At 38.4% G+C, this 15,996-nt stretch overlaps 2 protein-coding genes across 2 annotated transcripts in view; one reads left to right on the top strand and one right to left on the bottom strand.

The window, feature by feature from the left end:
- Positions 1–287: 287 nt before the first annotated feature.
- Positions 288–4,354, top strand: LOC307162420 (G-protein coupled receptor 55). Its single transcript, XM_079877688.1, has 2 exons — positions 288–492; positions 1,883–4,354. The coding sequence occupies exons 1-2, from the start codon at positions 490–492 to the stop codon at positions 2,768–2,770; spliced, it is 891 nt and encodes a 296-aa protein (XP_079733814.1). The 5' UTR covers positions 288–489; the 3' UTR covers positions 2,771–4,354.
- A 4,835-nt stretch (positions 4,355–9,189) lies between these two features.
- sema6ba (sema domain, transmembrane domain (TM), and cytoplasmic domain, (semaphorin) 6Ba) overlaps positions 9,190–15,996 on the bottom strand; it is a 131,379-nt gene continuing 124,572 nt past the window's right edge. The window contains exon 17 of the mRNA XM_079877670.1: positions 9,190–14,532. Within this exon, the coding sequence (XP_079733796.1) occupies positions 13,613–14,532 (920 nt within the window). The 3' untranslated portion in view covers positions 9,190–13,612. The remainder of the gene's footprint in view (positions 14,533–15,996) is intronic.

The raw sequence follows: 15,996 nt of genomic DNA, 5'->3' as shown, positions 1-15,996 counted from the left end.
CAGGCAAGTAGGAGACAGGACCGAATGCAATGATTGAACGAACGTTTTATGGTCCTATGCCTTCCACAGACGAGATATATACATATAAATACATTTAGACCACTTAACTTAGTGTTTGTAGAGACTTTCAACCAGAATAACAAAAAAAAATTCTGAAACAAATCGCCTACCCTGCCTTTAAGCGTCATGGTTGAATGAGCAAACACCACAAATTTTTTCCATGCATGCATGCATTTCACAGTGTGGCAAACCATATAAGAATTGCATGTAACCAAAACTTCCGATGGAAAAATGTAACAAGCAGTGAGAGTCTGACATTTTACAGTTCATTGAAGTTCAATCAGAACTCACCACATCATTCAGCATCAGCAGAGGATACGCAACAGGTCACGCAGCACACAGCCGACTTTCGCATTTCAGTTCTTTAAAACACAGCACTTATCACACCATTGAGAGCAGCGGTGCTGAGAGAAGAACAAGCAGTAAACCATGGTGAGTTGATCTTGTTGTTAATCATGGAAATGAAGGAATAATTGGAAGTAAAAAAAAAAAATTATAATTGTTTCATTAACATGACAACTGACGATTTTTACCTGGAAGAGTTTTTTAGTGATCAAGAGTAGTTTACAGAATTATTTTGATTATGATATCTTCAATGTCAATGTCAAATTTATTTATATACTTATTTATTCCTTTAATATTTAGCAACAACAATAAAAATAAAGAGCTATAAAAAATAACATTAAACACTAAAATCATATATCAAATTTTAAAACAATTATCTATGAATGTAATCATACACACTGTAACAGAAATATACTAGCAAAACATATTATTATAAATGTGGGATCATTAAAAACTTTGTACATGCTATGATTTTGAACATCATATCATAAACAACTGAAGCACTTTTTTTGTAAATAAACTTATTATTCATTACAAACCTAGAGCTATAAGTTTTGTCTAACCACACTGTTCTTCACTTCCTGTCCTCGTCTACGTAAAAAGATAGGCATACGTGATGATTTCAAACCACAGTGTTTGTTACAGCAAGCTCAATGTTTTACCATGCTTATCTGCTCTTTGCTCTCTATACTCTGAAGTACAGGGACCCTAAAAATGTTTAGATGCTTAAGCCACATTTGTGAAAATCATTGCATTAGATCAATATCAAACCATGTGGTATTTATTTAGCAGAAAGCACATTCTCAGGTTAGATATTACATAAAAAAACAAGTTTATTAGACTTTAAATGATATAACAAGATTAAGTGTTCATCAAAATGTATTTGGACACGTGAAATGTTAGTGGAACATGTTCATAGTTAAAGGGATAGTTCACCCAAAAGGAAAATTCTGTCATCATTTACTCACCCTCAAGTTTTTAAACCTGAATTTCTTTCTTCTGCTGAACAGAAAAGAAGATATTTGAAAGAATATGTGTAATCAAACTTAATTGATGGGTTGATGGGCCACATTGACTTCCATTGTGTAAATGATGAAAGAATTTACATTTTTTAGGTGAACTATCCCTTTAATGTGATAAACTATTCCACTACAGCAATGTGAACTTGAGAAGAACTTATTTCACACTTTCAATGAAAACCACAGAAACAGAGAAGGTTTTCTCAGAGAAGGTTTGACATGTTCTCCAAAGGAAGAACGAGCAGGAATTATGAAGAAAAGTGAAGTATCAGCAGCCTTTGAGCTCTATGTATTTAAATATTTGGTGTGTAATGCAATGGCATTCTCATCATTTTATGTGGGGTTTGATTACTCAAACATTGTGACAGTAAGGTGACATCTAACGTGTGTAACCTCTGCAAGCTGCTTCCCCACTGAAATAACTAACCCTTCATACAATATTACTGGTTGTCTTCTAGATTGACTTCAACTGCAGTTCACCGATGTACCACCCAGATGCATCGTTCCATCTCTTTGATCGTGTGGCCTACATATCTATCTTCATAGTGGCCTCTTCCTTCAACATCACGGCTCTATACATGTTCTGTCACATCAAGTGCTGGACGGACACGCACATCTACATGATCAACCTGCTGGCTGCCGATTGCCTGGCCATTATTTTTCTTCCCTTCAGGATACTGGAGGCCTTCTGTCCAATAGAGCCGAGTGTATTGTGTACGTTCCTGCTGTGCACTCAATTCTCCAACATGTACTGCAGTATCTTCATCATTACAGCCATCAGCATCCACCGGTTCATAGCCGTCAGGTTTCCGTTTCTGACCAAGGCACTGGCCCCCAAAAGTAGGATTATCGCCACCACAGAGTGCATTATCATCTGGGTGATCATAGCGGTGATCTGCGCTTGTAACTATGAAGACCTTCTCCCAGAAAAATTAGAGGGCTGTTATGACCGAAAGCTGGATGAAAAGCTCAAAACAAGTTTTTTCTTGCTTTTGGAGATTTTAGGGTATCTTATACCAGTAGTCATCGTCATATTTTGCTCCACACAAACCATCTACATCCTGGTCAGATCGCTTCGGCATGTTGAGGGAAGAGATAGAGTGGAAAGGAAAAAAATAGCTGCTATTATCACCGCAAACATGTTCACATTCATAGTTTGCTTCACACCTGTCCACATTGGTCTTTTGCTGCAATATGTATATATATCTAATGAATCCAACAAAAAGTTTGTGCATGTGTTTCTTGATGTGGCAGAGTGGATTGCTACTACCAATTGTGGTCTGGATTCTATTGGCTTTTACTTTCTTCTAAAAAGAGTTCATAAAAGAGAGCACAGTTCATACTGATTGTTAAAAGTCAGCAAAGCAAAGTCTGCTTAATCTATGGATAGATTGAAGCAGGTCCGTCACATGCCTATGTGAGAAACCCAATAAAATAAAGGTTTATCTACAACGGATAAAAGATTTACCGGTAACACTTTACAAATAGGTACATCAGTTAAAATGAGTTATTGTATTAACTAACATGAACTAACAATAAGCAATGCATTTGTTCCAGTATTTTAGTTAATAAAAATACAGCTGTTCATTGTTTGCCAGCACCCATATCACCCTTGCCCACTGAAGCTAAGCAGGGTTGAGCCTGGTCAGTACCTGGATGGGAGACCTCCTGACACTGGCACAACAAATCCGATCTTTTACTCACATCTGACACAGATTGGAATTGGTTGCCCACGTGTGAACATAAAGCATAAAATCAGATTTTTTTCACATCAGATCTCATCTGAGCCACTTGCAAATGTTGTTTTAAATCAGATACAATACATATCCGATATCTGGACATCCGACCCACGTCTAAACACGCATATCCGATTCCCCTTTGAATTCCAAGCCACCACAAGGCGAGGACGACACGTTTATTTACAAAGATAGCTTTGTTGTATTATGAGGCAGACGTGCCTGTGTGCGCTCGTTCACGGCTTTTCATTGAGGTGGGAACTTTATATTTATCTTTGTAAAGAAAAGAAATTGCGCGAACACCGAAACGTTCAAGAGCTGGTTTATATTTATATTATATTTCTCAGCAATGAGGTGATAACTTCACTGTAATTAAAAAATCCCAAAAATCGGATCTGGCCAAAAGATCGGATCTGTGCATTAGACTTGCAGTGTAAATGCAGCTTATAGGATTCTGCTGGAAGAGGTGTTAGTGAGGCCAGTAGGGGGCGCTCACCCTGTGGTCTTGTGTGAGACCCAACGCCCCAGTATAGCGATGGGGACTCTATACTGTCTAAACACCGTCCTTCGGATGAGATGTTAAATCCCAGGGTGTTCTTCGAAAGAGTAGGGGTGTAACCCCGGCATCCTGGCTAAATTTACACACTGGCCTCTGTCCATCATGGCCTCCTAATAATCCCCATATATATACTGATTGTCTCCTCTCCACCAATAAGCTGGTGTGTGGTGGGCGTTCTGGCACAATATGGCTGCCGTCACATCATCCAGGGCGATGCTGCACATTGTTGGTGGTTGAGGATTTTCCCCCCTTCCATAAAGCGCTTTGAGTGCTGAGAAAAGCGCTATTTAAATGTAATGAATTATTATTATATTATTATTGTTTGTTCATGTTAGTTCACAGTGCATTAACTAATGTTAACAAATACAACCTTTGATTTTAATATTGTATTAGTACATTTTGAAATTAATATTAACTAAGATTAATAAATGCTGAAGAAGTATTGTTCATAGTAGTGAACAATAGTAGTGAACTAATGTTAACTAATTGACCTTATTGTAAAGTGTTACTGATTTACCACTATATTAGTGGAACTACCAATATGGTGCAATTAGAAGATAGTCGCACAGCCACAGTAGCCTACATTCTTGTGAAAATATGAAATGAATGCTAAATAAAATGTCTAAATGATTATCCTCTGCATTTGTTCTAGCTTTATTTGTTCTAACATGATGAAGTGTAAAAGTAATAAAGGATATGTGTTCCATTTGCTAACATTAGTTAACATGAGCTATCGAGTTATTTAAATAAAAATGGGCCAAGCCCAAAATGGCTAAACACTAGGCTAAGCTTTTAACAGTCTTAACCACAAATTATTGGTCAGGAAATTTGCTGAATTTAAGCAAATGCGCTACTTAAAAAGCAATTTCTGCCACAGAAAAGGCAGAATTAAGTTTTTGGTAGAATATGGAAAGTTGTGTGGAGTGATTAATCACAATGAAACAAGAATTTCTCGGATACTCTGTCAGACAGTGCGTCTCATGAGTATTAAACTAAGTTATACAGTATTTCACGTCTTATTGCGTGATACACACAAGGTTATGTCAAAAACACACAAAGTTCACATAAACAGTCGGTTATGTCTGTGAATGTAAACAGCAAGTAAAGAAATCACATGTGTATATTAAATCTGTGTGTAACAAAGCAGCTTAAATATGCTGTTATTATGAATCAAACAAGAAAAGAAAAATAGAAAATCACTCACTGCTCTTGACTGAATAGCTTAGTAGCTTTAATAAGAATACATTTCTTACTTGAATGCTGCTGTTAAATGCTCTGGCGAGGAGATAAACATGGCAGACTGTGTACAGCTCATTCAGGGTGGGTCTATGCTAATAGGGCAGAGTCCGTCAGCAGTCGTGGGCGGGGCCTTGTTCTGAGACACTGCTTAAAAACACATTTATGTCCAAACATCATGTAAAAGTGAATTTTGCATAATAGGTCCCCTCTAAACGAGACACAGTGTAATGGAGATTTTTGGAATGAAAGATGAATCAGCCAATTGTATTGGATTAGACAGCAGCTGCATCACAAACCACAAGTAAATGATTTAATAATACTTTGTAAAGGATGCTAGGCCTAATATATGGATAATGTTTTCAAAGCACTTACTCTTGTGCAATAAATGCTGCCTTCGGAGGATGCATTCCAAGGTAGGAAGGCATCAGTCTGAAATCCGAATGTTAGCTTCACTTCCTGTCTCCTGGGATACCTTTATCTGAGCGATTTTTGAAGGCAGCATAAACAATGCTAAACAACGCTATTAATATGATAAATAAATGTAGGCAACATTTATTATGAGCTTTTAAAACATTTTTTGTGTGTGTGTATGTGTGTGTGTTCCCGGTCTGTTCTAATTTCGTAAGTTAAACACATTTCTTACCTATGAAACTTTCTTAAACTTAATATGAAATGCATGACGAAAATGTGTCTATCTATTTTGTTTATATGGTAACTCCATCTCTCCCGCCATATTTATATGTTAGGATTCGCCACCTTGGGTCACATGACCATAAACGAATAAATTACTTCCTTTAAGTGACAATCGCGTGTTCACTTCGCTAACGGACTTGTGTAAGTTGTTCACTTGTTCATTTTCGTTTGGAAGGCCCCAACAAATAGCGTCCCCGTCCCGAATTGCCCTTCAAGAGTGCAAAAACGCTGCCTGCATCATTGCATCAAGGCAGCCTGCCAGGCAATAAGTCAGCTTTTTCACAGATGCATTTCAACTTTTTTCAGATGCAGCCACTGTTTTCTATGCAATTATGACATTATCAATCATAACAGTCTGACTCAGTATTGCAGATGCAGTGTAACAACATATCATGTCACAATATATCGCAATGCAAAAATGTGTGTCGTGGATAGTAACAGTAATCATAGTAATCTGTATTGTGTATAGTTCACCCAAAATAAAGTTTACTGTGTGAGAATAAACCTAAGTTTACAGAGTTTTAGTGTAATTAGTAGCCTACATTAAACTACTATTTATAATGTTGAATACAATGTATAATAATGCAATGGGTGAATATTTGTGGGTCCTGATAATGCCACATGTCTTATATGTCACCAGTAAAAAGTGGCCTACATTATTTTAAATATCTAGTCAGAGACAGAGTGCAAGCATATTCGTCTAAAATAATTCTGTATTTTCAGCTTCAGAATCATGAATATTTTTATTCTGGTGTCACCATTGTCCTGTAGACCTACTTTGGATTTCACAAAGTCCAAGCCTATTCATTTACACCCACAATGTACCAAATTTAGCATTTTAAAACAGTACATATTTTGTTTAACTTTTACCACATGTCTTGGAGTATCATATTAATAATATCATATCATGAGCTCAGTATTGTGATATGTTCGAAATATGACATGAGGGTATTGTATCGTTACTAGAATCTAATGTTACCAAAGCTTAATAAATATTGTAACATGTATTGCTCATTGTTAATGTTAGTTGTTTGTAAATAAATAATAATAAAAAAAATAAAAAAATATAAAACATCCCTTCTGTAATTTTCGCAGGGTTGGTCCTTCATTCAACAGGCCTTCAGCTCTGATACGGTTTGCACGAGATGTTATGTGAGGTTAAACTGCACTCTAGTGGTCATCTAGTGTATTTCACATGCGTTGCCTCTGCAGTCTCGTACACATGCAGTATGTGTACAGCGAGCGACTCTATATTATCATCTGAACTGAAAAGAGCCCCAGTGTTAAATTCCACATCATCCCTAGAGAGTAGGCCTTACTAAAAAAAATCATATCATTCGTATGACCATGATTTTTGGACGACTTATCATGATAATACAATATTTTTGAACATGTAGGCTAACATAGTAAAACCATAGTATACCTTTATTAAAGTAGGCCTATCAAAGTATTTGGGTTTTACCACCTGATAGCATCACTGTACCATGGTACCATCACAGTATTTTAGGCAGCTCAGTAGGTTTTGAGACATCTTTTTAGACCAGTCCTGTCAATTTGTTGTTTTGCCCCCTTTTATTTTTTATTTTTTAAATTGCAAGGGGATTTTAGGGGATGATGATCATTTGATTTATTAAAATTAAAAAAGGCTACTGCACATCAAATAGTAGGCATATATTACACATTTGACTTATTTTTATTATTAATTGGCCTATCCATTATGAGGCAAAGAACATGAATAAGTCAAATTAAACTGCATTGATGCTAAATGCCTGATGTAATTGATATGTTGATGCGTCTAATTAACTTCCAAGTAATGATCCTTCAAAACAACATCACTCTAGTCTTTCAGATGCACAGATGTTGCTATGGTAACATGGTTCTCCATAGCAACAGAGAGATGCTCTGTGAAATTTCAATTCTGTGAAACGCCATCTTCTGGGCGGTACCGTGCAAGTGAAGGCAACAACAACCTTTCCACTTGATGATCGTGTAAACATTACTCAGAATATATTAGTCAGAACTATGCACAAACACTAAAACTAACAGGACGCATACTAAACAGCTAAATGTAGCCGTTACCAGTGAGGGACTGAGAGTGAGCTTACGGTACATTCATTTTGATATCATCTTTTTGAATGTTGATACCAATTTCTATAATTTTATCAACTGAATGGAATAAGACAATCCAACTAAAACCACAAAGCATCACTGAATGCAATCAAATCCATGGCTAATGCTTACTAGTGTTTGTGCTGTTTTCCCTCCAAAATGATGCCACTTCCTGAAGGATGATGTCACTGAGGAACTTGCTTTTGTTGAAGGGATTGTACTAAAGACTAACAGGATGGAAAGTGATAATATGGAATATCCTATAGAATAATTAATATATTACCAATTAAAAAATGTTTTGTTGGAAAACAATTGAATATTGCTTAATAAATTGCCTGTGTTTATTTAGAACCTTGAGACATGACAAAAATGGCAACATCCGCTCAAACCAAACAGTGAAATTATTCAATGTTCAATGAATTATTGTGGATTAAAACGAATATGATTTCTATCTTTTAAAATTTGATGAATTTAATATATATATATATATATATATATATATTTTTTTTTATTAAGACATACATGATGAGGTCAATGAAAAAAATTCATTTTGCAAAGTGATGTGAGCCTATTACTTTTATAAAACATTAAATATTTTCAAAAATATATATTTTTTTTTATTTAAAGAAAATTCATTGCATGCCAACCTTCTGCTGGAATAAATAGTCTCTAGTTGGCCTCTATGGGTGTTTCATACTGATATACAGTAGCTTGTAAAAGTCCGTCATAATTGACAACATAGTATCTTAGGCAACCGGCAACCACTTAAAGGAATAGTTCACTTAAAAATGAAAATTCTGTCATTTTCATTTTTAAGTGAACTATTCCTTTAAGCCTCACTGCAAAATGAGACACAGGAATCATGACACATTTCACAGAGACAAAGGTCAAACAATCAAATGTGTTTATTAGAATGATAAAATCTCCGTGTTGATTGACGTTTGAAAATAAGTGTGTGCTCCAGTACTGAGTCGTGTGTGTTCATGTGTGAAACTGGATGTATAAGTGTGTACTTCTATACAGGTGAGGTTATTTAAAAACCAACCAACGAACAAAACAATTATCACTGTATACCGCCCCTCGACTTCTATACACAGGGACATTACATCATCGCCAGCGGAGGGGTGAAACTCAGGATTTGAGCTATGTACAGAGCAGCTGAGTCAAATAAACAACTCAACGTAACACTGATTCAGTCTTACACACAGCCCTTCACGGCGAAGGCAAATCTGCGTCGCCATACAAAATGCTGTTCCTTCAGATCCTTCCTCATCCTTTGCAAAGTCTGTGAGAACCAATAAATGTGATCATTTGTGGAACACAAACGTGAATTAAACATTGTGGAAAAAGTCAAACATACATTATTGGCCTTGGTTATTGTACAATATTGTGCTTGTTGCAGCATGATCAAAGATTATGAAAGGAAGGCGTACGGGGGAAAATCGTTTGAATACATTCACAGCACATTCAACACTTTCCTTGAGAATAATAGACCAGAATTAACACAAATGGCACTGTGTGAAAAAGTCAATGTCACTCAATATCATTCAGAGCAATAAAGGCATAAAAACACCAGAAAACATCCGAACAAAAAGAAAAATATTATGAGGGACAAAGTCATGGAAATTGAAAACCATTTTAATTTACACCGAGGGACTTCCTGCTACAAAGGAAATAAGCTTTAGGCACTGAACTTTCAAGTTAATGTGTGGACACTTGTATATTTTAATTGAAGGCAGTTTGTGTGTGAAAAAAGAATAATTAGGAATGATACTTTTTTTTTTTTTTTTTTTTTAAAGAAAATATGTGATAGCTATGTGGTTTCATGTTGCTATGTATCCACACGGCGAGAAACTAAACTTTGAGCACTTCGAAAAGGAAAAGCACACCTCAATAAGCTGCAAATTTTGAGGTATCAATTCATTTAGTAGCACGAACGGTGTGTGACAAGTCACACTCTGAAGAAACACTTGTTTTGGCATCTTTGTAGCTTATTAGCAAACTTAGCGATTTCATTTTCTGTTGGCAAACACTTTTGAAGATGGATATGGCACAATTTCTTTGAAGATTGAGAAGTTAGTTGAAACTTAGTTGAAAATGTTAGCTGAAAGTATATGATATCTTCTTTCTTTCTCCACATGTGGTTTTCACATTAGAATATTAGCGGCATTTGCTACTTCCTGCATTTGATTACTTGCTTTTGTGTCCTTGACCTACAGGTAAGCGGCTATATCCTTGCATTTCCTGCCTACCGGGATATATTTCCTGTGTTCTGGATCCTATTTCCTGCCGGGTGTATCTTTAGTGCTGAAGAGAGGAGACAGAAATACATACACACGGTAATTTAAACACATAAACACACATACACACACACAGAGAGACAGTGCAATCAACCATGACTCTCCTTTCAGCTGGATTTATGAGCTAATCAATGTTCAACCGACCGTAACACACAACTGCAGGAGTGTGTTTTCTGAGAGCATCAGCAAAGGCGTATGGTTTCAAGGATGGGGAGTATGCTTAAGTGATGCGTGTAGCACGTGCTTTTAATAAGAGACATCTTGCAGGTGCATGAGCACCATTATTAAATGCATTCCAGTGAACTCAAGTGTGTGTGGCAACTCATCTAATCAGACATCTGCTTTCAATATCTCGCAGACTGATGCTATTAGACATTTAATTACAAAGCTAGCCTATGTGGAGATGGACACTTGGGTGCGTGGGTCATGCAGAAAGTTGGTGAGGAAGAGGCTCTTTTCCAAACCCTAGTGAGCCTCCTACTGTCTTTTAAAGGCAGAATCTTAACCAAAATGACTGTTTTGAAACAATCTTCTTGGACAGAAACTCCATTAATTGGGCCATTAAGAGATTCCCAGGGAATGCATGAACTGATAAAATGTATTCCTTACATGCAATGTAAGTTGCTTCGGATAAAAGCATCTGCCAGATGCATACATCTGTCTTATAAAGTCTGAATTTAGGACTGATGTAAAGCATTCTTCTGGCTCAAACAGCAGAACATGGAGCCAGCAATACCAAGGTCATGGGTTTGATTCCCACAGAATGCATGAACTGATAAATGTATATATGCAATATAAAGCCCTATTCGGACAGGATTAGTTTTACAAGGGTAGATGGAGTAATGTAATTTACGCATTGACGTCAACTCTCTGTAGTGATGTGCGTATAACGTTGCTTCCTGATATAACCGTTTGGTCCAGTCAAACGATTCATTAATTAACTGATTGGATTCTGTTGGTAATAGGCACTTATCCAAAGCTAAAATAAGTTTCTCTAACAAGTGCTTTAGTCCTTCTGTTTGATCTGAGTGGTATGCGGAAAACACGAAGTTTGCCACAGACTTGCCCCACCGCCTAAAACGAAACTGGATGCTTTTTTAAGCGCCTCCATACTTGAAAAAACGCGGAAAACTACATTTAAACTAGAAATGACAGAATATTTATGCTCATATTTATAGCTGGTCTATTCGCACGGGATTACCATTTTACAGAAGGTAAAAGTTGCAACAATCTTTACTAACATTGTCCGAAATTATAACTGAGATGGCACATTTGAACGGGACTAAAATCACTGAGAAGCTCTGGTAATAATTACTTTACCACAACTCTACATGTAAAACTAATCCCGTCTGAATAGGGCTTAAGTCGCTTCAGGTAAAAATGTCTTCAAGATGCATCAATGTACTCTGTCTGTCATCTTGGATGAAACTGTTTTTTGTCCGAATTTGGCAAGGCAGAATAGTTTTTCAGCCTACTGTTTTAACAACCTTCACTGCTGTCTAGGTAGGCAGCTCTAGGGTTTGGAACAGAGCCAGGGAGTCTTTCGGTGTAGATTTGATTATGCTACCCTTTTAGTATTCTCACATAGGGACACAACGACTTAGGGACACAGGGATTTCACTCTGACAGTTCCCAGGTACATGACTGAAAACACGCAATCCATTATCCATGTTGATGATCTAGAACTTTTGAAAGGACTTCCATGACTAAAAAACAAAACAAATAAATACAAAAAGGAAGGGAAATATATTATGATGGATATGATAAACAAAATGATTGGTTATTTCACAGGCACACACCCAATAACATAACTGGCTTCAAATCACATGACATTTCTTGACTTTGTAGACCGTTTAGTTCACGTAATGCGATTCCTCTTCTCTGGCATTTTCGTTTGCTCTCCTTCAGACTTCAGGAGAAATAAAAGGTGAAACAGCATCTTCAAGAAGAAGTCCAAGAGTCCTCAGGACAGAGTCTTTCTTTCTCTGTCTCTAATCGTGTCTTTCTAGAAAACAGCGGGTGTATTTACCTCAGTTCTGTGTTCCATGTTACGTGTTACATATTGTGTAAAAAATTCACTGTACAAAAAGGAAGAAACCAAACAAAAAGACAAAAAACTTGGAATCCAGCGTGTTCATAAATTCTCAGAGAGTCCTCTGATGAAACTCACAGAGCTACACAGAAATTCATGTGGTTGAGGCCATGAAACTCATCCGACCAAAGCTTTCTCTCTTTCCGTCTCTCTCTCTTGTAAAGTCTGAATTCAGGGCTGAGGTAATACTGAGGTAAATGCCTCACTCAACAAAGGAACACAATTTCCAAGCATACAAAAAGAAAAATCTTTTCTATCCATACATCCATACATTTTGGTCAAAGTGATGCATCAGAGCAAATGGCGTAACGCAAATCTTGCAAAGCGAACGGGGCCCCGCCCACAAGAAGTGATGTCACACACAAGCGTTTGTAATGGAAAAAGTATTGCAGATGGAGACAGACAGTTGATGTTATTTTGGGCAATGTGGCCCTCTATATAATCTGCTTCTCCTTACTTTCCCATTTAATATGCAAAAAATATTTCCAAGACCATCACCATATCCAAGTCCAAGCCCATATTTTCAGGAGCATTTGGACTCTGCCTCAAATGAACTGGTCTTGACTAGTCATAAATATATGGTCTTGGGCTCAGACTTGAGTCTGAGTCTGCTCTTGTCCAGACTCGAGTACTACAACACTGCTATTTATGTTATTTATAAAGTGTAAATTTGATGGGCTACAAGAAGTTATATTTTTTTATAAATCAGTAACGTAAAAGGGAGAGAAGCGATTCCGAAGCGAAAGTTCTGTTCCAAATATTTCCTTCTGACCAGTTGATCTGTCCAAACCTGCTCCTACAGAATTTACACTAATGTAAATAAGATGTCCTCAGTTTGGTATCGACCAGAATCAGACGAGACTGACCACCGTTTACCGAGTCATTACTCCAAAGAACTATTGGGTTCTTGTATTTGTATTGAACAATTATCCCAATTCCCAAATGAAATGCTGCTGTTATATCAAACTTACAAATTTGCTGAAAGGGTAACCTGTTAAAGAGAGTCTAGGTGTGAACATATTCAGAGATAGATAGTCTTCAAGATGGCTATGGTTCTTTCCTCCATCTGATAAAGGGGCAATAAGGTTTGGTAAGTCACACTCACAGTCAGTCAGCAAGAATGAGAGCTACTGGGAAAAGCATGTCTCTGCCTACATATTTGTGTAATTGTGAGTGATAAAGAGAGAGAAGAAGAGAAAGAGGTCTTTCCAGTTGAAATGGCCACTCTTCTTGTAGTCAGTGAGGTCCGTTTTGGCTCGTCCTCATGCAAGCCGTTCCAGACAAATGAGGAAAAGGATGACAAGCAGGTGAGAAAAGAAAGAAAGACAGAGAGAGAGAGAGAGAGAGAGAGTTACAGTGAGCTACTGTGGTTGGCCAGGTTGCACTCTGCAGTCCACGTGAGGTTTCAGCCGCTTACGTTTCAACAATTTCCTGCTACTCGCATCCTTGCTTCTCTTCATTCACTGGCCTGTCGGCGTCCGATCGCTCCCTCCCTTCCCGAGCAGGTGGCTGAAGTCCGCCAGGTCGATAAGCCCCCGGGACCCATGAAGCACGGAGCGCGTCAGTCCCGCGGGATGCTGCGAGGACGTGGTGTAGTGGTGGTGGCCCGCTGGAGGTATGCCGTGACTGCTGAAGATGTAGCCTTCGTGGGTCCAGCGAAGAGGCTCTCCGCTGTACTCTATCTGGGTGCTGGGGGCTGACACCACTCTCCGCCGGTCGGGGGAGTCTTGGGGAGTCATGGGGTAGTTGTATTCACCTGCTGACTTGCGAAGAAGAGTGCCTGGGCGTATTCCCTGATCCCGATACTTGGAGAGGGAGACGTAGCGTTGGCGGTCGATACCGGTTTCGATGGCTTCCTCATGGCGTCGGCCATTTCCTTGCAGGAGTTTAGAGCTGAGAAACAAGGTGGATGGTGGAGGTGGGCACTGGGTACCAACCGAGCTCAAGAAGGTCTGACTTTGGTCCCAGCTGGATCCAGAATCAGACAGGCGTAGCCCACGTTTTTGCTGCAGGGGAGTTTGCTCGGGTGTGGGAAGTAGACCTGGGTCCAAGTCGCCCGCTTTGACCCAACCATTGGGCATGACGAAGAGAGTCTCACCTTGTGAGCGCGGCCGGTCTGCGCCGCTGTGCCGGGATACACTCATCACGGAGCCGCTCCTGCTTTGTCCCATCATGCAACGCTCTTTCTCGCTCTTCCGCTGACTACTGGACGACGGAGTGTTGCTATGCGAACGGTGACGGTGTTTCTGACCCATAATCCAGCACACTGCCAGACCCGAGAGTGCCGCCCCGGTGGAGAATGCAGAGACTGCAGCAACAACCAGCAGGTTCAAAGTAACAAGACTTTCAGGCTCATCCATAAAACTCTCACGTAACAGACCTGCATGAAAAACAGAAAAATACATTGCAATTCAAAAATAGTAACTTGCAATTTATTTGCACAAGTTTTATGCGTTTTAGCAACTTGAAAGGCAAAAATCAGCTTTAGGACTTCAAAAAACCACTGTAACATCTACAACTATTGATATGATTAAGCTCAGGAGGGCCAACCATTTAAAAATTGTCACTTGAATGGCTTACAAAACATCAAAGTAGCTCCTCTTGACTTATGAAGCTGTGTGCTATTGATCTATTGAGTTTCTGTACATTACAGCCCCAACAATCGATCAGAAAACAAGAGACTGTTGCCTACAGTCTCTCCTATTTCGGTAGATTAGATATAGTGTGTGTTTTAGGTAGACACAGACAGGGTCGCTCTGTACAAGAGATGGAATACGACCTTATGAACCTTACACTTAAAAGTCAGAGTAGTGAACATGTAAACACTGCATGTCAAACACCGGCTATTAGTAACCTGTGCACTTCAGCTTTATTCTGAAAGCGTGAGTAGATGTAAGAAATATTATAACAAGATAGGTCTAGAGAGATTGTTCAGCAAATTCAAAGAACACAGCGATTTTTGGAGTTGATGACTCATGCTTTAAATACCCTACTATCTAATCGCTCCTCTTTGAATTGGCGTTTGCATAGCACTGGCCTTTCTCCTCTCTTTTAACAGCATTTCTTGTACTCTTTATTCTGCTGTTCCCTGTAAGATGTCCTTGGTTTTAACCTCTATTTTCTCAGTCTACCTCTCTTCCTCTATTATCTCCTTTCTTGGCTTTCTTCTCGCTGACTATCTCTCTTCTAGCAGTGCCGTTTATGTGTGGGCTGTTAGCTGTCTCAGAAATGAAAAGCTGTCAGAATCTGCGTCTATACCTCAGTATCCAAACTGGTAAATGGCTTGACAGTAATAGGAATTTTAAAAGAAAAGTTCACCCAAATGGGAAAATCCTGTAATCATTTACACACCCTCATATCAGTCCAAAATATTTCCTTTCTATTGTAAGCCACAAAAGAAGATGGACATGTTTGGAATGACATGAAGGGGAGGTACTGTAACCTTTCATTGTTTGGTGGCTCACTCGTTCAGTTTATTAACAAATATTGTGTGCAACCCTTCTATGAATACTATGGTACCGCCACCAAAACATGGCATTACCACAAAAACACAACAGTATACACAACATACACTCTTTGACAGAGCACATTTCTTCTATGTCTATTCACCCACATGCATACTGACACTTACACAAAGGCATATAAACACACATGCATACATACACAAACCCCAATTTTCTGATCTCTTCTTGTACTCTCTCTCTCCCATTACCTTTATGTTTTCTGCCATTATGAATGTTCTCAGCTGGGAATCTCAGCTCTCATCGCATTTGTTCATTGTAACAGCAGGAGTCTGTTGCACACATCACATCAACAATTGAACCCTTTTCTCAATATCTTGTTT

Source organism: Squalius cephalus (genome assembly GCF_949319135.1).
Source record: "Squalius cephalus genome assembly, chromosome: 7".
NCBI classification, from domain to species: Eukaryota; Metazoa; Chordata; class Actinopteri; order Cypriniformes; family Leuciscidae; genus Squalius; species Squalius cephalus.
Note: the sequence above shows the minus strand (reverse complement) of the source record. Positions and strands in the feature narration are given on the sequence as shown.